Consider the following 26,417-nt stretch of genomic DNA (forward strand, 5'->3'; position numbering starts at 1 on the left):
CGAAGTTTCTCAAGATGCGTCTGCTGATGACTGTATATTCTGCAATAAATATTCTTGAAAATAAGTCTTAGGATTAGGGCCCCTGGTTTGCAATGATTCCATGAATGGTAGCAGCCACATTTCTTTTAGTTTGGTTGCAGACATGATTTTTTTGAGGGAATAACAGACTGATAGGAACCTGATTAACATAACGATATGAGCTCTTCTTAAAGCTGGAACCTGGTAATGGACAAAAATCTGCTGATGTATTTCCATAGAAAATTAGAGGCCACAGTTACTTCTGCAATTTTTCATACATCAATAGATATGCTGAACCCACTTGCTTAGGTATACAGTTCCCCTCTGTTCTTCCAAATGCACACATATTTCATATTTTTTAATTTATTTATTTGCAGGATCACAGACTAAATATGACAGTTATGCAGCAGAGTTCTTAAAAAACAAGCTTTTCTTTCTCTTTAAATATAACACGACACTAAATAAATAAAGCACAACACATAAACTATACATATGCACTCAGATTGCATAAATTTAGTTGATGCCGTTCTGGATGAGACTGCAGACACAAACAAAATCTATGGAAACACCATTTTAAAAACACTGTGATCCACAACAACAGCGCAACAGACGGGACATCGAAGAATGGACGCGCTGTTGTTATGGATCACCGTGCACACCAAATCGCCCAACAACTAGTATTGTTAAAAACACTGCTCTCTCAAGTGTGCTATAAATACGTAAGCGCAATCCAACCACCTAAATAATCGCACATTTTCTTAAAAGTACCTAAAATTGGGTGTGACAGAAATGATTCTTGCAGACACCTATCTAAGAATACTACTATTTGGTTTGTAATTCAAGACTGCAAAGAATTTTTCGATAAATATGACTGAGGCAAGCTTCAAAGTAATATATCAAGTTCTGTGTATATGTGTACATGTTGGCTGTAGGCCGTTTGCAAGCAACGTCTATGAAATTGTTTCAGCACATAGAAAATGAAGAAAAAAAAAAATCTGAAGGCTCGCAGCATATAAGTGGAACTGAGTTTCTCTACTAAATTTATCAAAGGGAAATTTACTTACACTCCAGGTCATGAACAATAAGGGCAGAGCATATCATCTATCCATGGCTGCTTGCAACCAATTGTAAAACCAAACAATTCTTGTAATATCTACCAACTGGCAGTCAGGCTGGGTACTTTTTGCTTGTAGCTCCCAATTTGCCATACAATTACATTACATGCAGCCACCATAGGTGAAGGTAGAGCCAAATAATGGCATAACTAGCCAATACACAATGTGCACAAGGGAAATGGTTCAGTGCAAAAAGGTACTTGTAAAAGAAATTTGACACCATGTAACAATGTGCACTGAAAGCCCTAAAAGTGGCTGCCAGGTGTACTAGAGCTTTATACCCAGGTACACATCTTGCACATTTAAACCCACTTGTCATGAGCCTAGTTTGCCCACACATCCGGGAAACACTGCACCCATGAAATTTGTCAAATGCCTTTGATGAGCAGTTTATGCATGCTATGAGCATGGCAGGATGCACAGGTGTAGGAAGTTGTCAGGGTAGCTGAGGTGCTCACTCATCCACTGGAGCGGTGTGTCTAGTGGCACTTGAATACCATGTGTCATAATCATGTGCTTGGCTCCATCTGACAAGAAATAATAATAATAATAATAATAATAAAAACTGTCACCTTTAAGGAACCTGGGAAATGCCTTCAGCCATTGAATGGGTGGGAAGGGGCAGGTTCAGCAGTAGCGCAACTATCACTGAGTAACTACTCTATCAGCACTCTATCGGCAGTCATACATCTAATGCAAGTCACCATGAACAGTGTCAATTATGCTGTACCACAGACTTCTATTCATATAATCTACTGTTTCATTGATGGCTTTGTGAGATTAGTACATAGGAAAGTACGCAATACTATAATTTACACTGCCACCTCAGTAATATGCAACACTGTGTATTAATCTGCATGTTTCCTTTTATGCTTTCACTGCCTATAGATGCGTAATATACACTACGTGTCTATCATGACTGGCTTATAATAGCAATACCCTGTGCTATCATAAGGCTCCTCTTATGAGGCAATGCAACAGATGAAAACCAAATGTGCTCCTGGGTATGACAAAACACAAAAGGACACCAAAGTACTTAAACAAACTAGTTTCATCATACTTCCACTAGATCTGCACAAAAACAACTGGACAAGGAAGAAACAGAGAGAAGCACCAGTGTCATGTTAAATGTTTCTTCCCTTTTTCCAGCAGTCGTTCCTTTCATTCTAATGGCGGCTGAAAAAAAGGTACTGTTATCTCTAACCTTCCTCTCGGTCTACTTCCATCAGAGGATCAACAAATAAAACTCCTGTACGTGCACCTGTTTGTGACTCACATTACGCTTTATGAGTTAACAGTAAAAAAAATAAGTGGAAGTAACTTCGTGCCTGCAAACACCATCTGTCCAAAAAACGTGTAAAACAGTTACAGAAGACCAGCACAGAATCAGTAAAGTTTGATTAATAGGGTTTACTGTCCCAAAGCAACACTCCGGCTTGAGGGGCACCAGAGTAAAGGACTCCAGATAATTTTGACCACATAGAGTTCTTTAACGTGGCTTGACCTTGCACGGTACATAGGTGCCTCTAGTTTTGCCTCCATCAAGACGTGGCTGCCGCGGCTGGGAGTGAACATGGGTCCAAAATCTCGGTAGTAAAACGCCCTAACCACTGAGCTGCCGTCGCGAGTAACAAGATGAGTAAGTTGATAAATATTGTCATGGACAACAGGGCTAGATGTGACTAAGACGATGGGACGAAGCTCAACCAGCAGGCAAAGTTCCGCGCACAGCACGCGAGACAACTTCGGCGTCCTTTTCTTCCAGGTGCCACCTAAAAACATCTGGGACACCAGGTGGCATTACTCCCCCTCCTAAAAAAACAAAAGCACAGACTGGGCGCGAGCGATGGGCGATGCAAGTCAGTGCAGAAAACGAATATAAAACAGAGGCGGTGCTCTACACAACTAAACGAGTGCATAGTACACCGCACATTACTGCGTGAAATAAGGTTTCACGCGGACAACGTGCACCACCTCAGAGCGTGGTTGCCGACGCGAGGTCTGCACAGTACCCGCTGGAAGGACTTCGTATGTCACTTCTGTGACACGGCGCAGAACCTTGTAAGGTCCAAAGTATCGCGACATCAGTTTTTCAGACAAGCCGGGCCGGCGCACCGGTGTCCACACCCAAACTTGCTCTCCTGATTGGTATGTGACGTGTCGATGACGGAGGTTGTAGCGACGCGTATCCTTTCCCTACTGTTGCTGAATGTGGATGCGGGCAAGTTGACGTGCTTCCTCGGCGCGCTGAGCAAACTGCTCAGCGTCTGGGATGAGAGGATTATCCGTGCAGCACGGAGGCATGGCATCTAACATCGTCTGAACGTCGCGTCCATAGAGCAGGCGAAATGGCGTAAAACGCGTAGTCTCTTGGATGGCAGTGTTGTAGGCATATGTGACGTACAGGAGAATCTCGTCCCAGGTCTTGTGCTGGGAGTCTATGTACATTGCAATCATGTCGGCGATCGTTTTATTGAGTCTCTCCGTGAGGCCATTCGTCTGTGGGTGATAAGCAGTGGTTTTGCGATGGCTCGTGTGACTCAGCTCAAATACGTTGTGCATAAGTTGTGCTGTAAACGCCGTGCCTCGATCGGTGATTACTTGGGACGGTGCGCCATGGCGCAACACGATCTGCTGCATAAAAAACTGGGCGATCTCAGATGACGTGCCACGCCTCACCGCCTTGGTTTCCGCATACCGTGTGAGATAGTCGGTCGCGACTATAATCCATTTGTTACCGACCGATGTCAGCGGAAGTGGGCCCAGAAGGTCGATGCCGATTTGGTCAAACGGTGTTCGGGGAGGCGCAATAGGTTGGAGCAAACCCGCTGGCTTGAGAGGTGGCGCCTTTCGACGTTGGCACTCACGACAGCCTCTGACGTAGCGATGAACAGCGTCAGCGAGTTTAGGCCAATAATAGGCTTGACGAACTCGGGCGAGTGTGCGTGTAAAGCCCAAGTGGCCGGAGGTGGGCTCATCATGGCAGGCAAAAAGGATATCGGCACGGAGGTCGGCTGGCACTACGAGGAGGAACGCTCGGTCAACAGTGCTTTTAGGTGGCCAGATGTTTTTAGGTGGCAATATGGCCTCCACTAACAGCTTTTAGAGTAACTAAGTTAGTCAAGTGCCTGTTTTATTGCCATTGCTGTTCTTGTCCATGTCATCATCCACCTGACAAAATTCACTAGTCTTTCTAATCATTGCCTTAAGTCTTCTTAAGTCTGATGAATGTTCTAATGAACATCCTGAAAACCTTATATTGCCACCTAGCGTTGCCAGGTGGTGCATGACTGAGGTGTGAAAGGAGGACGAAGTTGAAGAGGACGACAAAGTGTCGCTTGCACGTTTGCGTCTGTGCTGTTGTGTTGTTGTGTCTGGGCTACCCCCTGCTATCATTGGTATTCTTAGTCACCGTGTACGTGACATTCTGGTGGAGGTGCTGGGTATCTGAGGATAGCTGGTCATCATCTGGGCACGGGAGCATGGAATCGAGCATGCTCTGAACTTCGCGTCCGTAAACAAGTCGAAATGGTGTGAAGCGCGTTGTCTCTTGTAAGGCTGTATTATACGCAAATGTGACGTACGGCAGCACCTTGTCCCAGGTCTTGTGCTGCACATCGACGTACATTGCCAACATGTCCGCAATTGTCTTATTCAATCTTTCTGTAAGGCCATTGCTTTGTGGATGGTACGCTGTGGTCTTGCGATGGGTTGTGCAACTCAGCTCAAATATGCGGTCGATCAGCTGTGAAGTGAAAGCTGTCCCTCTGTCGGTAATGACGTAGGAAGGGGCGCCATGCCGCAAGACTATGTTGTGCATGAAAAACTCTGCTACTTCGGAAGCTGTGGCATGAGGGATTGCCTTTGTCTCAGCGTATCGAGTCAGGTAGTCAGTAGCGACTACTATCCATTGGTTTCCGGCCTGCGACAAAGGGAAAGGGCCAAGGAGATCCATTCCAATTTGATCGAACGGAATGCGGGGTACTTTAACGGGCTTGAGAAATCCGGCAGGCTTCTGGGGCGGTGTTTTACGGCGCTGGCATTCGCAACAGCTTCGTACATAACGTTTCACAGCTGCGGAGAGTCCTGGCCAGTAATACATGTTGCGCACTCGAGCAAGAGTCCGTGAGCAACCCAAATGACCAGACGTTGGTTCATCATGGCAAGCAAGGAGAATATCCTCACGGAGCTCGCATGGCACTACCAGAAGGTAAGTTCTGTCTTGGCTCTGGGAGTTTCTTTTATACAAGACGCCTTGCCGTATGCAGAAGGAACCAAGGTGCCGAGATAAGTGTCGAGGCAGGGTCGTATCACGCCCTTCCAGATAATCGATGAGTGGAAGGATGTCTGGATCAGCTCTTTGTCGATCCCTGAGCTCAGATGCGCTGAGGGCTCCTAGAAAACCGCTATCGTCATCGGCTGTAATATTGCCAGTGTCAACGGGTGCTCGTAACAGCGTGTCGGCGTCTTCGTGTTTGCGGCCGGACTTGTACACAATGGTTATGTCAAACTCCTGAAGTCGTAAACTCCAGCGTGCAAGTCGTCCAGATGGGTCTCGCAGATTTGCCAGCCAGCACAAACAATGATGGTCGGTGACGACTTTAAATGGCCGGCCGTAAAGGTAGGGGCGAAACTTCATAGTAGCCCATACGACCGCCAGGCATTCCTTTTCTGAGGTGGAATAGTTCATATCGGCACGAGAGAGAGTGCGGCTAGCATAGGCTATTACTCGCTCAAACCCGTCTTGATGCTGAACAAGGACCGCGCCAAGACCGATACTACTGGCTTCAGTGTGTACCTCAGTGTCAGCCGCTTCATCGAAGTGCGCCAGAACAGGGGATGTTTGAAGGCGCTCACGAAGCAAAGAGAAGGCCATCTGCTGCTCAGAGTTCCACACAAAGGAGGTGTCCTTCCTTGTAAGGCGCGTCAGAGGTTCTGCGATCTGAGAAAAGTCCGCAATGAAACGCCGATAATATGCGCACAGGCCGAGGAAGCGCTGAACAGCCTTCTTATTAGCTGGAACGGGAAATCATGCAACGGCAGCAGTCTTATCGGGATCCGGGCGCGCCCCATCAGCGCTTACAACATGGCCGAGGAACTTGAGTTCTGTATACCCGAAGAGCATTTCTGGGGCTTCAGCGTGAGATCAGCAGAACGGAGGGCTTCCAGGACAGCTCGAATACGTTAGAGTAGTTTATCAAATTTTTCGGAAAAAACAACCGTGTACGTGACAATATTATATAGATTGTGCTACTTACACACACTTTGTTAAGCATGCCCTCTCATGGAAAGAGGCAAATATAAACTCATCTGATATCAAGATACAGTGGATACTATGTGATGGCAAGTCGCTTAGAACACACATCCAGAAGACGTTAGCCAATTTGACTACTTAATCCCAGTGCTGCCACAAGCAGAGTGCAAAGCAGTCACAACGACGCTATGTATCCATCAGTAACAAAAGAAAAAAGATGCTCGTTTTATCTTGTTACAAATAACACTGCAGAGACAACAAAACAAAAAGTGACTTCCACTGTACACATGCAACACAAATAATCTAATAATCTAAGCACTCTAACAATGGCAGCCACACCACTGTTTATTGCAAATCACATGCAAACAGAAAAATCTTATCAAGGTATATACTAGCTGTGAAGGTCCCATTACTGTTAATGCAGGCATACAGGCATACTAAGTGAAAAACAGGCGCGTCATAAAGATACTCACCACCAATAAGGACCTCGGGTACCACTTGCTGCAAGAGTGTATCTAGTGTTGCCTTTTCCCCAGTAGGAGTCAGTGGCGAGACTAGCCTTTGTACAAGGGTGCTGTCAGACTAAAGTATTGTGAACAAAACAGTACATAACACAAAGATCAGATAGATGATAGTATGCACTGTGCATTCTGTGCAAGAACTTATATAGTCAATGAGTGGAGAGAATACTGATTTCAGTCGATATATTGTTTGCTCATAGCCATAGCAGGTGAGACACAGAACACTAGCAGAGCCCCATAAACAAATGGCAGCTGCAACTGGCATTGCATACAAATTAAGACATTGATGGCTACTCTACATGAGAACCTGCATTAGGTTCTCATGTATGGTTAATGAATGGAGACTTTATTCATAAAATGGAGGCAGAGCAAAAACAAACATGATGACATAACACCTTCAAAGGGCCACTCTTTGAATACAGCACACAAAAAGTTGACAGTAGCTTCAATAAAGAGAAGTTTATGCGCACTTACTGTGTACAGCCGAAAAGGAATGTGCTTGAAGCATTCTCCAGCGATACGTTCCATCAATTTCTTGTTGACTGCCCAGAACTGATCAAACTTTGAGTTCACTAAACCTAACCAAAGCTGGTTGTGATCTTTCTTCTGCATCGTACTGATTACTTGGCTGCGATGTTTCAGCATGTCTGCTTCTTTGATGGCGGACATGAAGTGGGACTCAACAACAGCTCGACTTCCACAATGCAAGAGTTGCTTTTCTGGGAATTCCTAAAGATGCCACAGATGCAAAACACATACAAGCATGGTAAATAACAAACTATAATTTCCAGGTAACTTCAGCTCAGAAAGAAATAAACATCACACGCAGTCTGTTACCTGGAAGTGAACTGTAATATTCCAAGGTAATGTAGAATCACTGGCATAGCAGTCGAATAGTGCTCCAATTGGCATATGCCTGAAGAAAAAAAAAATCTGAAACTACATGCACAACGCATGCTATTTATTAAAACCTACTGTAAGTATCCTAAATGAAATTCTTACCATTTTAAAGGCTGGCCGTTGTATTCGAGCCACATTTCATTCCCATGATACCGCTCGTCAACGTGTCTTGAGAAGTGTTTATGAACTTTGTCGACCACTAAAGGGAAGTAACTTATCCTCGAAATCATCAGCTGCACAAGAAACACATACATCAACGTTAGGTTAGCTACACAGTGTGTTTGAATAATTTTCCATCTACTGCGTGCAAACCATCGGAGATGTCGCAAGCGGTGTTTACGTACGTAGTAGGCGTCAGGCTGCTGCATTGTGTAGACTTCTTCATCAGCAAGCCTGAAGCACACAGGCAGCCTTCCCTCCCAAACTTGGCGTAGAACTTCTCGATCTTCCGCCATCTGATGGAAATGAAACTGATAACCAGAACGAACCGAGCACGATGCGTTTCAATGAAACGAGGCGAGGGAACGATACGTGCTGTCAACCTCATCTAGCAGACCGCTATGTAGCAGACAGGAAGACAGTCACGTGTAGGCTAGCTAGCACAACCAGCACAACTATAACAAAATGACATAGTGCAAAGACAAGAGACGGCGAAGTCATACGACGACAGCAAACGTTATCTGAAGCCAAAAGTACAGATCGCGCAAATAGCAAATCAGTCGACAGTTTACGAACTCACGAAGCATGTCAAGGAGTAATATACGTACGCGCGGCCTTTCCCCTTATTTCGTAAATCACCAAAGCACATGATCAGCTCAAAGCCACAAAGTTTCGCTTACATTTGGAAGCAGTCGATCAATTTATACCAATCTTTGCACTGAACGCAGCGGACTCGAGGGAGTCTAGGCAGAGGACGCACTGGCGCGTCTGTTTCGTTGCTAGAATGGCTAGAGTGCAACCATGCAACCATGCAACTCGTGCAACGGTGCAACCATTGTGCAACCATGAACGACGCTTGGACGCCATCACTTGGAAGCAAGAAACAGTTAGTCTCTGTATTAACTCTATTAGTTCTCGGTTCTATTACTTGGAAGTTGGAAGCATCCTTGGCATGGAGGAAGAGAGAGAAACTCGGCACGCGGAAGCGAGCGGCTACGATCGGCGGCGAATAGACACCCGACTAGCAACACTGCAAACCACGTGCTCTTGTTGTAAAGCAAAACTTTCAGTTTCTGTTTGTCGTTGGTCTGGTGTCTGGTGACTCTGGTGTTTACATGACCATTGCAGTAAACGAGTTTGTGCGCGTGTGCTGAAGGCGCCTGTATTTAATTCTAAAATTGTACCGTTAATCGTAAAGTTATCTTATTGCGGCCATCATGTGGGCACGATCAAGAGCAGCGCTGATATACTTGAGAGTGAACGTAGGAGGAAACTTTGCTCAAATGAGGTAAACTAGGTGCATTAAATGAAAATGTGTATGTTCGAGCCCATTTGTTTATTTCAGGCACAGGTATGCAGAAGCAAGTTCTGCAGGGCAATCCCAATCCACAGTTTTTGAAGAGAACCGTAGTAAATTCGACGCACTTGTGCATCAATGGTGGGACCCTGAAGGTGAATTCTCTGCCCTGGCAAGAATGAACGCGCTGCGTATCCCTTTGATTCGAGACGGACTTCTCCAAACCCGAAGGTCGGCCGAGCCGCCATCCCCTACGTCTCGGACAAAACCGTTGCTGGGATTGAAAATCCTTGATGTTGGCTGCGGTGGCGGTTTACTTTCCGAGGTATGTGGAAAGATGCCGCTTATCAGCCAGCAGCGAGTGCTTTCTTTTTCTTTCCTTTCTTCTGGAATAACGAACATTTTGCTTATTACACCTGAAGTGTCTTTTCGAAAGTGTTAGTACAACAAAAAGTGCGAATATATCCGCCTGTTTTCTTTACCTCAAGCTTAGCGAATATGACTGCAGTCATACATGTTGAAGTGCTGGCTTCATTGTAGTTTTTTATATGCTACAGTGTTCTATTTTCCCTCTACGAAAGGAAGTGCACCTGTTACGATAGCTGCCATAGAAGCACACCTATAGATGCGTGTACGTTGCGCAGTGTTTTCAGCTTTAATTCATAACAGCAATCAAAACAGTCTTACATGCTGAATTAGAGTGTAATGTGTGTGCGTTTCATTTGTGACCAGTGAAGCCTTTGCAGTGCTGTTTGTAGGCTTTCTTACATGCAGTTTCTTACATACTTGTCCATTCTTATTTTTTGCAGCCACTTGCGCGGCTCGGTGCAACAGTGACCGGAATAGACCCCACACCTGGAAGCATAGAAGTTGCAAGGGCACACGCAGACCGAGATCCTGAAATTAAGGATAACATTAAATATGAAGCTGCTGAAATAGGGGCCCTGTTGGAGCGTGGTGCCAAGTATGATGCAGTTGTGGCCAGTGAAGTTGTTGAGCACGTCCAGAATTACTCAAACTTTGTCAAGTCCTGTGTTGAGTTGACAGAGGTGAGCCATTATAAGCTATTGACGGATATCAAGGTTCCCATTGCTGGAAGGGGTGACGAAACATGGTGGGCACACGAAGCTTCCCTCTACTTTTATTCATACTTGTCCATTCACACTTGCGAGTTGCAAAAGGCATGCAACCAGGTGTCTGTTGCTACCAGAGAACTGCCCCAATGTTTACACTTGCAAGGCCAAACCCGAATTGGTCCAATTCAGAATGAGAGTTTTCAACCTAGACTGTTACTGCCTGCAAGAAGCTGGATGTGGAACAAGCTTTTATTCGCTTATGTGGCACTGCAGATTGGTTAGCAGTTTGCGACTCGCGGTCACAAACCTAAAACATTTAGGGGCAACCAATTGCATTGCTGTGAAATAAATGTGACAGCACTCTTTTTTTTCTTTAACCTATCATTCTGCAGCCTAGACCACTTACTATATGCTACGATCTCTACTATTGTAACTTCACGAAGCCACTATCATGACTATAATCCATTGATTATCACCTCTCATTGAAGTTTCACTGCCTAGCTGCTATAGCAGGTGTTTCGCTATAGCCAGCGTGCCATTCATGCCCTGAGGCTGCACACAGACGACAATGCCTCCAATGCCAGAGAGCTATCGCCTTAATTAAAAATGTAGTAGCGTACAACTGGCTGCTACTGCCACTTTATGTATAAACCAACTGCACGTCTGCAGCTTGTAAGTGTGAATAGGCCTTTAGGCTTATCGCCACAAAACAGAGCTGAGTACTTCAGGCAGGTTCGCATGCACTTCCCAGGAGCCCAACTACTACTTACCAGCTCTGTGCGCATCACATTACTACAGATGAAATGGGAAAAAAAAAAGAAAGCTGCATGGAAGAGGCTTGATTATGGCATTACATCTGAGCTTATTTAAACAGTTGCAGTTTTAATGAGCACTCACTCATTACGGACAAGGGTAGTGCCACCATCAAAGTATGCATTAGGGCAATGGCACTACATCTCAGATACAACGAATGACTGCGACTGCACCCCTCATAGCTAACGAGGAGCCTGTCAGAAACTTGCTGTGCCATTGAAAACTCTGTATTTCTCACCAAAATCGTTGCCCGGTCGTGGTGGTGCTGTGGTAAGACGCCAGACTACTGTGCCGAAGTACCCGGGTTCGCACATTTCGTCTTCTTGCACACCTGCCAAACTCCCTACAGAAAGGTGCAGCTGTATGCGCTCGCCCGGCTCTGCCACTATAATACTATGTGAATAGGAGAGCGTATAATGAGGGTTGCTTCGCCGGCAGTTTATATTTCAGTTTCACCTTGTACAAGGCACGCAATGAACCAAGCGTGTCAATTAATCAGCATTGTCAGGCCGCACTTGATCATCCTGCAGAGCCTCTCGCCCTGTATATCTTAGTTTAAGAGAGTTAAACCTAACCAGTGTCTTTTTTTTATTATATATAGAAAATCTAAGAAAACACCGAGGTTAAATTATTAAAAAAAAAACTGGAATATAATATTCTGATTTGAGTGAGGTTTGCTCTTGAACAAGCTAATAGTCTTGCGCAAATGAATTTTTTAAATGTCTGGCACCAAATGCAGAGATGGTTTACACTTAAGGTAGCTTGATCATAATGCCATATATATCCTATCACCCATTACTACTTATTTCCTGTCATAATTTTACTGCACGTTTTGAGCAGTAGATACAATCACAAGCATCCGAGAGCTTCCAAATTTTATTTTCTGTATTCCAGTTATTATGGCAATATGGCAATGCAGATTGCCAATTCTGCTAGACGGAGCTACATCATACCTATATCGCTTTCCTGTAGAATCAATTTAGATGATCCAAGCTGCGGCAGCCGCTTTTCATAGAAGCGAAAAGCTAGGTGCCCGCTTGTGCGATGACAGTGCACATTAAAGAGCCCCAGGTGGTCAAAATTTTTGGAGCCTTCCACTGTGGAGTCAATCGCTTTGGGACATTAAACCTCATAAACCAAACCAATTTAAATGTTGCCTTCTTACTATTGCTGAGACTGCTAAGGTACGCAGAGTGCACTCAACTGCTCTACTAATGCATTTGAAAGTTTGGCGTGTAGGTTGAGAATAGTCAATCTATACTTCAGCCGACTGTTCGCAGAGTTGGTACCAACCCATGGCATCTGCATCTCACTGGAGGTAAAGAGCAAAAACTGACATTTTGATGCAAATGAGAAGTGTACTTCATAGTTTGTTGCACGGATTTCGGGTGGAGAAACTCGTCAGTAATAACTAGTTATTTTGCCCGAGATTGTTACAGCAGAAGGTGCAACGAGTTCGTTTTATTTCTTTGTGGTGCCAGGATGGAGGCTCCCTTTTCTTCACAACAATCAACCGTACAGTTCCGTCCTTCCTAATAGCCAAGATGGCTGCAGAGTATGTATTTCGCATTGTACCAGCTGGCCTCCATGACTGGAACATGTTTGTGCCTCCGGAGCAAATGGAGGAGACTTTAGAATCATGTAAGTTTTATTCCACAAGAATTTCTTTTGATTTCCTTGCACAATAGTTGGGTACCCCAGTAAAGAATATTAAAGGCAGATGGCATGGCCTGGCATAATTTGGAAGTACATTGGCCCAATCGTGACATGTGGCTGTCATTCTGCTTAGTTATAGGATTTATTAATGCTTCCTAAGCTAAGTAGTGCACTTGCTGTACCAGGTTAATAAGAAAGGTGAGGGGATATGTTGTGTGAAATGCTTGCACTGTCCTCAGTTTTTATAGTTTCTGACATTTCTCGCTCCAGCTGTACTTAGGAAAGGTGCCTATTCAGCAGACTCATATGTGATCACCGAGGTTTGCTATACACAGTGAGCATATCTTAAATTTTAGCATAGTAAAGCTTGCCTGTACAAATGTGAAGCAGGGTTGTTTTATTACTTTTGTGTGATAGTTATTTCATAACTTTAGTTGATGTGTACTTGTCATTATTTAAGAAAATTGACGTGACAAAATGTGTAACTAATAATGAAAAGGAATTTTGCTCAAGAAAAAGATACTGAGTGCATTTTTTCTGATTCTACCTGCTTCATTTAAATGAGATGAATAATAATCACTGCTGCAAAAAAGAAAACAGAACCAATTATTATTAAAAAAGTGAAAGCAGCTGTCCTGTCCAAATTTGCATCAGAACCATCTTATAGAAACAAGCTTATTCCTGGATCTTGGATGTGACAAAAATGTAAGCACGCAAACTGTGGTTCTGGGCAGTGCAATAAATAAATGTTAATTTTAACAGTTCACTTTGCATGTTTGTCAGTGTGATACACACATTGGCTTCACTTCGCAAAAATTTATGACCAAAGCAGAGACACCACACACACATGCACAAAAAAAAATAATAATTACGCTGCCTTGGCACGTGAGAGAGTTTCCATGGAGCAGCCCATCCTTTCTTTTTAGGTGTTTGTGTAACAGCAGCATAACAGTGAAATCTGCATGTTTCAGACCCCTGGATACATACATGGACTATCAGCAAAGTTTAATGTTTATCTCGTTCCTTTCACAAAGTGATGTCATCTAAGCCCTTGTAGCTGATACCATTGGTAGGTTCAGGCCAAGTCAGGTCTGCAGTTGGGCAAAAGGGGCCTGAAGCAAACCTTAAATGTGGCGAGCAGCCACAATCCATGGGAGCAATACTTTGCTGTGAATATTTTAGCAAATAGAGGTAATGAAATATGTACTGCTCACGACCAAAGTGCAAAGTAGGCTCTCTTTCATTTCTCACTACAGCTTTTTGTGCACATTATAGCAACTGCTGCATTGTAACATCATTACTCGCTGTTCTCTCTACCGTTCTGGGCACTGATCCTGTTGCCATAGGCAACTGCAAATGGCTCCAGTCTACCTGAGAGAAAGGACACTGCGGTCAGAGGCTTAAGTCGAGCAAAAAGAGGGAAGAATTGCCTTTGAGGGAAGCTGCAAAAGCTAAATACAGTGTTCAACTGTATTAGGTTCACTGGCTGGGCTCACTAGCCATAACGAAGTTGAAAGGGTTTAAGGGGCAATGCGGGGTTAAATTAAAATTTTGACCAAAACAAAAACGTAATCTAAAATTTTTATTTTGGGGATTTTGCATGTAGTAAAGAAATTTCTCTGCAAGTTTGGTGGTTATCTGCGCAGTAGAAAATCAAAATTAATTTTTTTAGAGACGTGGTGCGCTCTCCATTGAAAGTGCCTATGAACACTGATTTCAAGATGCAGCAGCCTATCGGGCAAGAAACTGAACGTGGAGTGTGTCCCCAATTTCGAATGTTTTGTTTTTCGTGCTTTAGTAGCCAAAAAGGACTTGCTATCGAGAGAACATCAGATAGCTAAAAAGAAAAAAAAAAAAACAGAACAAAAAAGCAAATTTGGGGCCATAGCAGCAGCGGATTGGCTGGTAAACCGAAATAGAAGGTTGGATCAACTAAAATACAGCAGGTAACCTTCAAACGCTATTTTCACACCACTGAGAGCCTGGCTAACCAAAGTGCTCGACAAGCTGGAGATAGATATGGAGCCTAGTCAAAGAGGCACTCTTAACAGGCAGCCAAGGAAAGCATTTTACGAGCTCAGACGAAAGCTCTGGACAGCTGTTAAGCTGAAAAAAATAAAATAAGATGTAATTCGAAGCTATAGCCACACAGCAATGTTGTATTGAAAAGGGTGGGCCAGCGTATGCACTAGGCCACTTTGATTTATTAATTTAGGCTCTAAACTTGAATAGCGTGTTCTGAAATCTTTGAGCTCATTTTTCTCATTTTGCAATTTTTGCAAGAGCACCATTAGGAAAACTACCTTTTCTAAACTCTTTTGCCAAAGACTGCTTTCAGTGCGGTTTCCAGGCTAAACTTTTGTTGGGAACAAGATAAGATACTTTGTGGATTCCTAATTATTCTCTGATAAAATTAAGTATCAAACATGGGACGTATAATGACAACAGAAAAACTGAAGTTCTCTTTAAAGTGCTCAGATTTTTACAGAAATGTTATGAAGAACCCACTATTGGCTTTTCCTGCTCAATGAACAACCTAGAAGGTATCTAAGTGCAAACGGTTAGTACACCTTCATGATTTTTGAAATGATAGTTTTCCTATGCTGAATCATATAATCACTCATTGTGACAGCCAAACCTTTTTTTCTATTTTTAATTAGAGGAAGATAAGCAATCCCTGAAAATTTTGTCAAAATTGGTGCAGCAGTTCGAAAGTTGACCATTTAAGGGCCTTGCGACTTCCTCATTATAGTGGTGCACAACCTTGGTTGCAACTGCCACGTGCCTGCGAGCTTACCTGCTGCTTTGTGTGACACTGAAGGCTTTAAAGCCGATGTTTTATGTGCCATCGATATACGTTGCGAGAGCGTTCAAAACATGCCAAGTGAATTCAATATGTCAACCTTGCCAAAGCGGTCACCAGTCTTTTGCAATGCATGTGGTGTTCGGAACCTAGAAAACAGGTATTGGATGAATAATGTCACTGAGGAGATGGAGGGGTGTTGTCTATGTGTTGGAGCCGATGCAGGCCATTGTAAAGGAGCGCACAATGGCAACTTCATCACAGGTATTTGGGGACAGAAGTCTCCAGGATATGTGAGCTGCAAACTAAGACTACAGCTGCATTATTAAAGTCACCTGATTGGGACTACACTTACAGATCTGAAAGTCAAACTCATGCCCTTTAATCTCGGGTAGTGAAACTATGTAATCATTGTAATCATTGGCAAACATGGTGCCTATGAGCCTGAATCGCTTTCCAATCTTCCTAGAAACTTCAGTTGTCCCAGATAGTACCCGTTTTGGTCGGTGTTCCACAGAGCCGAAGGACGCATGGGCCAGAACACATCCTCCGTATAACAAGAATCTCTTGTGGGGACAGCATCTGCCGAACGAAGCTTTCATGATAAATTTGCCCGCCGATGTCAAGGGAAATTGTTTTGCACTTTCGTTTTCCACCTGTATGGTGAAACCAGCGGGACCTCGACAGGGTTAGCTAGGCACACCAGGGAAGCTCCAAAACTGTTTTAATGCGATAATGTTAAAGGTCTCATTCACCGAAAATCCGGCATTGGCGTTGACTTTGTGTGCGAAAAATCATGAGCATGACGCTAGCACGCGGTGGCTGACAGCTGACATATGGCCGAGCACTAACTAGACATAGGGTTGCCTGAAATTACATTTGGCGAGAGTTTCAGGGAAGTTCTGGGGCCCTACAACACCCTCCACCAGTATTTAAGAGGGGGTCTAAGGCCCCTGCACTCGAATGTGTATGGACTGCATGAAAACGAATCAGGCTGCCATTTTTTTTTTATTTTTATCACTGGTTTGAAGATCATTTATTCTCTATTGTTTCTGCAATTTCGCAGCGAGTTTTAATAAGAACCATTAACAGATTTTCTAAAACCTAAGACAGAGAACAGTAATTTCTCCTCTTTGTAAAAAATGATATGCGAAGCAGGCCACCAGTCGCTTTCGTTCTCTCTCTTTATCTATTTTTCTTTCCACCTGTACTGGAATCACTAGAGAGCCCCTTTCGATAGAGCCAGACTTTAAACACTGTTCATATGGGAGGGTGATATCAAAATCAGCCTGCCAGGACCCTTGCTTCACGTTACTCCTAGGCCACGCTGGCACGTTCATATGGCTTGGTTAAAGTGGGGCTTTATATGTCGGGTGGTAGCCTACGCTATCACGTTATATACCATTAAGGCGGAGCTTAAAGTGTACCCCATGATTTTAACTGCGATCTTCCTGCGAAAATGGAAACCAAACCGCACGTGTAGCCAGCGAAATGTGCAGCTAGGATGTTGGAGGATGGAGGCGCTGCAGCAATCTGGGCAGCTGTCGAAGCACAGCATGGCACAGTTGCATTGTTCAGCGCAGTGCATGCCCAATTTTCGGCGATGACGGGAGCACAAGCGGCGTCAGACCACGCACCGGAGCTGACAGATTGTCCAGGAAAGTGGTCTATGCTTTTTCGCTTGAGGCACAATTAGTTTTCAGAAAGATGTGTGGGATGCTCGACAGAGCGGGGTATGCGCAGTGATTTCGGTTTACCCCTTCAAATCGGTGCCGAAATAAAAAAAAATGGCCGTTAGAGTTGGCGGGAGGTTCTTTGAGGTTTGTTGTAGGAAATACCATATTTCGTAAAAACGACGTATCGGATAACGGGCTTTTGTCGGTGCTCCCGCGATAATCGGCTATTCGGTCGTGATATCCATTATTTCGTTTTAAACCGTTTCATTATAGTGAAATTTAATAACCTGTTTTCATTGTTGATGAACGACGTATAAATCAGGTTTGGTACGCTTATGGTGTATTTTATGCTGATTTCGGAACATTCTGTTTAAAGCTAAGTTTAACTACAATAGCTTACTTATCTACTAGCTAAGTAAATTAGTGACAGGTGGAATCAAAATTGGGTCTCCTGTATTGTACAGTCAGCGCAGTGCTTCTACATCATGAAGACACATGCATTCAGTAGCGATGAAGGGATAGAATCTACTTGGAAAAGTACTGGATGTTACGAGAATGATAAATGTATAGAGGACTGTCCGTGGAAACCTAGATGCGGTGGAATGATTTCACGCAAAAGTTTCAAGCAGAGAGTGGCTATTAGAGCGAAGCTGGGCAAGTATAGGTGCAATTGCATTTCGGAACTTGGTGTACTGCGCTAACAGGCATATGGCGAACAGAAGGGGGAAAAGAGAGGAAGCAGAGAGGTCCTTGCACGCTATCATTTTCATCACGTCTCTTTGGGGTTTACCAGTGAGTTCTCAGTTTTTATTTATGTCAACATGTTTAGGAAGGTTTGTTGCGTACAGTAAAGCTGTTAGACTTCTAAAACGCCAGTAACTTTAAAAACAAAAATTAACATTTACCATAGATATCTACATAACTGCTTTCGCAGAAATTACTTTCGCAATCTGTTACAGGCATATATAGAGAAATTGAGAGCTTTATTGCACTTTGCACACTTAGGAGTCATGCTGCGTGAGAAGTGAAAGCTGAGAAAATCAACCCTGAACCTCGTTTCCGCGTATGCCTCGTTTTTCTCTCCCGTAATGCGTGCGTGCGTGTATATTTTTATTGCTCGAAGAAATGCAACAGAAGCTCTACAACGGCAGTGCTCCGTTTTTAGAAATTCGCGGAATTTATAACGCGCCGGGATGGCCATAAACGAGATTTGTTGAAAATTTTGCACGACCACATAATAATAACAATAATAATTGGTCCACGCTCCGCCGGGATAGCGCAGTGGTTAGGGCGCTCGACTACTGTGCCCGAGAATGCGGAATCGAACCCGGCCTCGGCGGCTGCTTTTCCATGGAGGCGAAAAGCAAGGCCCCGTGTGCTGTGCGATGTCAGTGCATGTTAAAGATCCCCAGGTGGTCGAAATTTTCGGAGTCCTCCTCTACGGCGTCTCTCAGCCCGAGTCGCTTTGGGACGTTAAAACTAAACCAAACCAAAAATAATTGGTTCACAGGAAAGGAAAAGCGCAGTATCTGTCACATTTGTTCTGTGGACACCTGAACCGCGCCGTAAAGGAGGGAGGGAAGTGGGAGTGAAAGCGGAAATAGAGAAAAAGCTACCATATTGAAGGGCTACGGAGTAATTTCGACCACCTGGGGATCTTCAACGTGCACTGACATCACACAGCACATGGACGCCTCTCCGTTTCGCCTCAACCGAAACGCAGCCGCCGGCGGTCGGGATCGAATCCGGGAACTCCAGCACAGTAGTCCGACATCTTAGCCACTGCACCACCGCAGCGGGGTTAAAAAAACGACGCCGTTTTCTAAATTTTGCAACACATGTTTCGCCTTTACGTTTTGTTGGTTTTTCATTCTCTCCTGCAAGTATGCGGTGATGTTGACCACACGTTCTCTTTTCAGGTGGCTGCTACGTCCGACTTATCCACGGAACTATGTACAACCCGCTGACTCGATCCTGGAGCTGGGTTGATTGCACGTACATAACGTACGCACTGCACGCCGTTAAGGAGCGGCTGTAAATCGTGATTATCTCTCGGCATAAGAACTTCGACCCCGTCTTTTTTTTTTTTTTTGTAGAAAATAAAAGTGCATTTTCTAGGCTGGTTGCTACTGCTTGGACTGAAACGCGCTAATACATCCACAGCGCGCATTAATGAAAAAGGCGGCTGTGCACAGACATACTGTGAGCCTTCTATGGATCTTCCTCTTTCACAATTGTACATATCATCGTCATCATCCCGAGGCGCCGCCGGTGGCACGCGCCTCGGAACAAGCCCACAGTCCTCACCAGTAGTGTTAAAAAGAAAAAAAAAAAAAAAAAAAAAGGACGTCTCGGTGCGTTTTTGTGTTGATTGCCGCGCACTCAGCAAAATTACTCGCTAAGATGTCCACTCGATGCCGCGAATTGATGTCCTTGACTCTCTGAGAGGCGCTGAATATTTCTCGACCTTGGATCTCCGCTCTGGTTATTGGCAAATACCTATGCACGAGGCCGACAAAGAAAAAACAGCTTTCGAAATTCCCGATGGACTTTACGAATTTAATCTAATGCCCTTCTGCCCTTTTAACGCACCAGCGACATTTGAAAGAATGATCGTTACTGTAATTCGTGGCCTAAAATGGAGAACCTGTTTATGCTACTTCTATGACATTGTTATCTTTTCGTCAAAATTTAACGACACTCTTACGCGCCTGAATGAAGTTCTCACATGTCTCGCTTCAGCGGGCCTGCAGCTCAACACCAATAAGTGCCAGTATTTGCACAGAAGGAAATCAAAATATTGGGACATCTATAGCCATGACGACATTCGTCCAGACCCTGAAAAATTCATTGCGGTCCTGAACTTTGCTCGTGCTCAACGGACTGCAGATTTGCGGAGTTTCCTCGGCCTGGCATCCTGTTTCCGGTGTTTTATTAGACATTTTGCAACTATTGCTGCTCTAGTTTATAAACTACTTAAAGCGCGCAGCCCTTTCGTGCGGACTGCACAGTGCGACACTGCTTTTAACCTCAAGAACGCCCTCACATCGGATCCTATTCTTGGGCACCTAAGCGACAGCGCTCCAACCATCCTGCACACTGATGCCAGTGGTCGTCGTCACGGCGCTGTACTTCTGCATCGCGACGCAACTTCCCGTGAGAAAGTGATTGCCTTCACCAACAGGACCATGTCTCCAGCTGAGAAAAATTATACCTTACCGAGCAGGAATGGCGGTTGTAGACAGCACCACATAAAGCCCATACGTATACGATGCAATACAAGGTGCGGTTTTGTTCATTTATGCGAAAGCATATTACGCGTCGCATTAGCACATACGTTGGCGGCATCCATGGCATGAAAATCGCGGCCATGCATGCCTCTGGCAAGTGGCAGGTGACGTGGGTCGGGCGTAGCATGATTCAATACTTTACAAAGTGACGTAATGGAAGGTGTAGAGTCTGTACAAACATTGCGCACATTCATGACTCGTAGTCATTACGCAACGTAGCAGGACACAGCACTTTACGAAGTAAGAATTATAGTGACCTTCCTTTCGATTTTCTTGTTCAACATTTCAATGCCTTGATCTGGGCGTCGCCGCTCATTCGACCACTTAATGAAGCAGTGATGACACATGAACAATACTTTTTTTTTTCTTTTTGTCGTTGAGAGGACACTTTTCCTCATTTCAAACCAAGCAATATCACCCTCCATACAGATTGCCTGCAGCAGTTACGTTTTGGCGGAAAGACTTGAGCGCTCATCAACGCTCTGGTGTGTGCAATTATTTGTCATGCTCGATGTCCGCTCATGAACAGCGGCCATAGCCTAACGTGTTACGGATTAATTGGCCGGCAATGCCGCTTGATGATATTTTCACTTATGGCTTGTTAAGGCAAAGTCTTTTTAAGCTCAGCAAATCGTTATCTACACTCAACAGAATAAAAGCACATTGGCAACATAAAGCAACATAATAGTAATGACAAGACACCAATGTGCGCAAAAAAAATAATAGACAGTCTCTTCCCTAAACACTAATGACTGCGCATCCGAAAATAGCTAGAACGTAGCAAACATAGCTCACGATCAGAACTATATTGCAGCACCTTCACTGAGCAGATTCAACACCACTGTAATGATAACTGTGCAAGACGCCAGAATGAGCACATATCGAAGTATGCATTGGTGGAACTGAAAGCATGCTTCTTGTCGGTTTTGCAGCAGACGAAAATGAAATCGTAGCAGAAATTTTAGATTTTATGGCACAAAAATATTGTGTTTTTGTAGCAGGCGTTCCTGCTTTTACAGACGAAAAAACTTTCAAAGCAAAACGAGAGTTGTAAACATTTCGGTTATTTGGCGTATCAAGTTCAGATTTTCACTGCGGTTTCAGTAAAGAAATAATAAAACCTACAAGATCCATCTTTGCAGCGCACTTGAAACCTCCTCGGTAAAAATAAACAAATTTAAAAAGTCTGCACAAATGCATAAACCATATTCTTGATACTAGAGCCCCAGGTATTATTTCTTGGCTTCTCTTAATTATTGTGAAGAGTTCCGAAATGGCGCATCGTTTGCGAAGCGCAACAAGAGAGCTCGCGAACGAGCAGCAGCAAATCGGGCATAAATGTTAGCGGCACCTTTCCTTACACATTTCTCCGCAACACTAAAAGAGTAGCGCTGGTAGAGAAATGCCGCCCAAAATCTGCTTACTCGCCGAGAAGTTCTGCCCAGCGATGGATTCATAAATGTCGCATTTCAACGACAGCGGAGCGATTTCGGCAACTAAACTTTCTTCTCATCACGTCAACACCTTACCGATCTGCTCCTTTGGCGTTGGCGGCTCATTAAAGTTGCACACAAAAATGTTTGCAATGCTTTAATTTGTTGATAACAGTGACAGCCATATTCAAAGGTGTTTGAACTGTGCACGCTGCTTTCAAAGGGACGCGGGACAGTCTTAGATTTCACAAACCGTCCGGATATTTCCAAACGACGCTCGATGTGCTTACGCGCGGAGTGAATTTTATTGCTAGTGCTGATAAAATCACATCTGTACAATGACGCGAACACACACAACCGGACGTGCGAAATCGAAACTATAGCGCGCTCAACGAGATACACCCGCGCGATCTGGATTCGGGGCTGTTTCAGGCCCACTTTTCTTATCTGAAACGGCCTAAAGGAACATTGTAAGAGACGAGAAAACTGAGCAGGACGAAAGCTGCCGCCGCAGATACTTCTCTGGGGTGTTCGCGTGCCACAGCTACGGCCTCTCAGCTGCAAGTGGTTACCACGTGCGCCACACATCATGGGAACTGAACAGGAAAGGCGCATTGGAGCCTGCAGTGATTCTCCGTTACCGTGTTCACTGCGTTCATCGCCAAAGATCGGCTGCATCGTGGCACGACGTAATGACGCGCCGCGAGGATCAGCACTTCCGTGTTCCGGTCTATGAGCGCGGAGCGGTCACGACGACTCTCGAAACAGCCGACAGAGTTTTTTCATGCAAAGCCTACGACTACCACGTGCACACTTTTGACGCGTGCTGACAATGGAGCATGTTAATAATCTAGTGAGCGCTTATTAGAAACAATTTTTGACCAATTTCTGGGGAGTAGGAACGTCAGTGGTTTCCGGATATTCTTTCGGTACTTGGACGAAAACCTGTGTTACAAATCAAATCAAACAACAGGTGCTGTTCACAAACTATTCGAAATTTGGAATATTTCTACAGCACTACTTTTTATGACAGTCGCGTGGAACGAGCGCGCAGCCAACACTTAAAAGCTGCTTCAGTTTCGCTTCGCCAAAGTTCTTTACCTATTCTTTTCTGCAGGTGTGAGGCAGAAGTGTGCAATAAGTAGATTTTGTAGAAGCCTGTAGCAGGATTTTCCATTCGGAGCAGTTTGGCACAAATGGCGCAGCTGTTCCCCCAGTGAACTGCATGTTCCGTCCGCAGAGAAACACAAATTTTGCAGTCTGCCTGTAAAGCGTGCTTCACCTTGCACGAAGTGTCCATGAGGGAAAGCTATTCTAGCGTCACCACTAGCGCTCCCTTAGATGAAGATATGGCCAGCATGCGCCATAGAGAATGTCAGAGGCTACTGGACTGAGCGGATATGGCCTCCACAATGGCCACCATTTGCAACCGCAATGTATGCGGTCGTCTGTCGCCACAGTACCCGAAGAAAACAAAACCACGGAAGTCTTCTCGTAAATCGTGATTCACCACATAATGTGTGTATTTGAGAGGAAGCCACCTTAACCTTAAATAATTTCAGGGACACTGGTCTTCTTAAGAATTTATGCGACAGTAATTCCGGACGGTCATTACTCATTGTTGCTAAGCTTATTGCTTGCTAACTAGTAGTTATCGTTAGTAGTGCTAACTAATAGTATTTAGTAGCGCTATTCAGGAGGGCTGCGTAGTAGTGTCAAAAGTGGTCTGTTTTTACTGAGTGATGCAGTAATGTGTGCCCGCCGTACACGGTGTGAGTCAGTCGCATAAGGGCTCTGAATTATCGCACTGACACGAACGCCTCGTCGTATTGCACAGGTAGCGCGTCCAGGTCGAGACACAAGGGCCAGAAGTTCGATTTGGCTTGACTATCTTTTATTTTTTTCAGCGAAGTGCTTTTCTGAAGTCTTCAAGGCACTTTTTAGTAGTGTTTGGTTCAGGTTGCGACCCCTGAATGACGTCACAACTCTGCAAAGATCCCTGCCAGAGCACCATGCGACTCGACCATGTGACATGTTTTTGTGACGACACAATGTTTTTAGGACGACACACCTCGTCACCCAATTAGCTGCTAACTCGCCTAAGAAATTCCTTGATTGGTCGACGGGTTGATGACGCTGCAAGGTCACGTGACTTGGCCGAGCGCTGATATGTCGGTAGTACGTCACGTCACTAAATCGCGTGGCTTCTTTCGGCCATTCAGGGATTTTCGGCAACCCGACAACACCTTTCCATCAAAATGTGGGCATTAATGCTCCTGCCTTAAAACAAGATAAAATTGCCTAACCGGACGTCCCGCTATATAACGATAAAAAATAACGCGATAACATGCTTCACAGGCCTTAATTTTCTCTCTTGCAGGCGCCTGCTTCATGGGCATTTCACCCACAGCAGTGGACGAAGAATGAAACACAAATGTCTTTAGTCCTGTCTTGGTGCACTGAGAGTGAAATGAATATGCAACAACTCGCCTAAATTTACGCTTTACTCCATGGGCACAATATATACAAATTACATATTGTCAAGCCAGGCACGTGCTGTGCTTGTTTCGCTTATAGTGCCGCCAGCGAAACAAAAATAAAGCGCTGCAGTATGTTAGCTCAATGTATCAAGGGTTTGCCACAGCTATAAACTACACTCCAAGCCGCAAAACGTGCCCAGCGCATTGTACGTCCACCAGTCTCAGCGTCAATAGCCAGGCATTCTAAGAAGCTGCCTACGTCAATGGACGAGGCCGTAATCCCTTTTGCAAGCGAGGCAAACAACAGAGTATTTCTGGCACAGTCAAGTTATTAATGCAGAAGCCACCATATACTGGGTCGGTGGAGCATTTTCCTAGCTTTCGGGATGGGGCGTTTACTTAAGGCGCGCGTGCAGACCGAGATAACTGTGAAGCTAAAATCCAGTGACGTCCGCCCGAGGCACGCGGCGCCTATATAAAAGAAGCTGTCCCTGCAGCCAACGTTGTATTCGGCGCTCACCGTTCCGGCGGCATCCTCTTCTTTGAGAAAGGTAAGTGCCGTTTTTTGGTACTTCACCATGCATGCTGCAAGCTAATTGCTTGTTTTGCAAGCGTGCAGCGGCATGGACATGCTGAAACACGAAATGATTGCGTGGTTGTCGGTCTGTCCCTGGTTTATAATTTTGGCAATGAGCCATTGGAGAAATATGCGCCGAACGATATCTCGGGCTCGACATAGTTTCATACACACAACTCTGCATGCCTGGTAATATTCGGCTCGTGCACAATGCGATCGAAATGCGCTCCGAACTGGGTGTTTCACTGCAATATTATATGACTGTCCTACAGACTGAAAACATTGCGTATCTCTCGGAGCTGCTCTTGGCAATCCTGCGAAAATTCGCTAGGGCAGCGACTTTGTTGCGTTAGGCAAGGCATCGCAGGAGTCTATCGGTAACGCTACTGGTGGAATTGTACTGCAACTGGATGCAAGCATTTATGCCTCCAAATCGTTATGAACACGTCAAAATCAGTAAACCCTCCCGGGTAATGCAGCTGCCTAATTACGCCCGGCTTATACTCATCATGAGGTCGGAGTTCCAGTCCTTGCAGCAATTCGATAGAGACGGAACGCTAGAACGCCTGTTTGCTGACACTTCGGTACAAGTATATGATCGCCAGATGGTCAAAAGTAATCCAGAGCTGATCAGCACGGCTTAGCCCAAAGCAAAAGAGCAACTTTGGCGCGTCCGCCAGTCATGAAACAGCTTTATGCAGGCACAACAAGTGAGAAGGAAGCAGCTAAGTAGTTCTTGTCGCGATTTCGTTTACTAGGCTGTGCAATGCAGTGGTCGTTTCCACATGACCATTGCAAAAAACGGCCTCGGCTTTCAATACATACCCTTATCCATGCAACGTACAGAAAAAATCAAATAAAACTGCCAATATGGCACAGCTTTAAAGCCAATGGAAAGGAACGTTGACTGATTACTTTTAAAATATCGCATTAAACGTTCAAGGGTGAATACGAAAGTTTTCAAACGCCAGGTAAATGGCCTGACGTAGGTATTTTCGACGAGGTAGCCTTAGAGCAGCGGATTTTGCCCTGCTAAAATTAAAGCCCGCAAAGTTTTAAAAAAAAATATTCCTGCCTTCCTTCCTTTCGCGCAAAACCTGATCGCGCATTCGTTACGTCATTGCGTAGCCATTCTCTAACAACAAATATCAGCTCGACCAATTAACAGTCTGTTGTTCTGACGTGAAGCGTTAGATCGAATAAACAGAGGGTTCGAATTAAGCGATTTTAATCAAAGAGAGACCCACAGTATGAACTGAGTCTTCAATTGCGGCGTAGCAGCATAGAAAGCCAGAGATAAGGAAGACTACCTGAGAGCACCGCCACTCCTGAGGTACCGCGGCGAAAGC

General features: G+C 44.7%; 2 protein-coding genes across 4 annotated transcripts; one reads left to right on the forward strand and one right to left on the reverse strand.

The window, feature by feature from the left end:
• Nucleotides 1–930: 930 nt before the first annotated feature.
• On the reverse strand, nt 931–8,893 carry Atg5 (autophagy protein 5). Of its 3 annotated transcripts, none has more exons than XM_084588049.1 (7): nt 8,648–8,893; nt 8,153–8,278; nt 7,911–8,041; nt 7,746–7,824; nt 7,383–7,637; nt 6,861–6,969; nt 931–1,660 (listed from the first exon to the last, which is right to left on the reverse strand). In XM_084588049.1, exons 2-7 carry the CDS (start codon nt 8,261–8,263, stop codon nt 1,533–1,535), a joined length of 813 nt encoding a protein of 270 aa, XP_084444175.1. In that variant the 5' UTR covers nt 8,264–8,278; nt 8,648–8,893; the 3' UTR covers nt 931–1,532. The 3 variants fall into 3 exon arrangements, with proteins under 3 accessions (XP_084444175.1, XP_084444166.1, XP_084444180.1); XM_084588040.1 differs by having other exon boundaries at nt 8,153–8,263; nt 8,648–8,890; XM_084588054.1 differs by lacking the exon at nt 8,648–8,893 and adding an exon at nt 8,576–8,618 and having other exon boundaries at nt 8,153–8,263.
• Nucleotides 8,894–9,008: 115 nt separating this feature from the next.
• LOC146207505 (ubiquinone biosynthesis O-methyltransferase, mitochondrial-like) lies at nt 9,009–19,403 on the forward strand. The gene is made up of 5 exons (XM_084588030.1): nt 9,009–9,255; nt 9,313–9,589; nt 10,074–10,313; nt 12,635–12,794; nt 19,208–19,403. The coding sequence occupies exons 1-5, from the start codon at nt 9,185–9,187 to the stop codon at nt 19,324–19,326; spliced, it is 867 nt and encodes a 288-aa protein (XP_084444156.1). The 5' UTR covers nt 9,009–9,184; the 3' UTR covers nt 19,327–19,403.
• The last annotated feature ends 7,014 nt before the right edge of the window (nt 19,404–26,417 follow it).

This window comes from Amblyomma maculatum, chromosome 1 (assembly GCF_055883805.1).
Source record: "Amblyomma maculatum isolate TAMU_Amacu chromosome 1, ASM5588380v1, whole genome shotgun sequence".
NCBI lineage: Eukaryota > Metazoa > Arthropoda > Arachnida > Ixodida > Ixodidae > Amblyomma > Amblyomma maculatum.

What these genes read in the sequence shown, in the direction of transcription:
- LOC146207505 (XM_084588030.1), top strand. Translation starts at nt 9,185, where the DNA reads ATGTGGGCACGATCAAGAGCAGCGCTGATATACTTGAGAGTGAACGTA. An exon ending in GTGGCGGTTTACTTTCCGAG is followed by an intron (nt 9,590 to 10,073) that starts GTATGTGGAAAG and finishes TATTTTTTGCAG; the next exon opens with CCACTTGCGCGGCTCGGTGC. An exon ending in CCTGTGTTGAGTTGACAGAG is followed by an intron (nt 10,314 to 12,634) that starts GTGAGCCATTAT and finishes TTGTGGTGCCAG; the next exon opens with GATGGAGGCTCCCTTTTCTT.
- Atg5 (XM_084588049.1), bottom strand. Translation starts at nt 8,263, where the DNA reads ATGGCGGAAGATCGAGAAGTTCTACGCCAAGTTTGGGAGGGAAGGCTG. An exon ending in ATATTACAGTTCACTTCCAG is followed by an intron (nt 7,638 to 7,745) that starts GTAACAGACTGC and finishes TGGCATCTTTAG; the next exon opens with GAATTCCCAGAAAAGCAACT. An exon ending in TTCCTTTTCGGCTGTACACA is followed by an intron (nt 6,970 to 7,382) that starts GTAAGTGCGCAT and finishes ACAATACTTTAG; the next exon opens with TCTGACAGCACCCTTGTACA.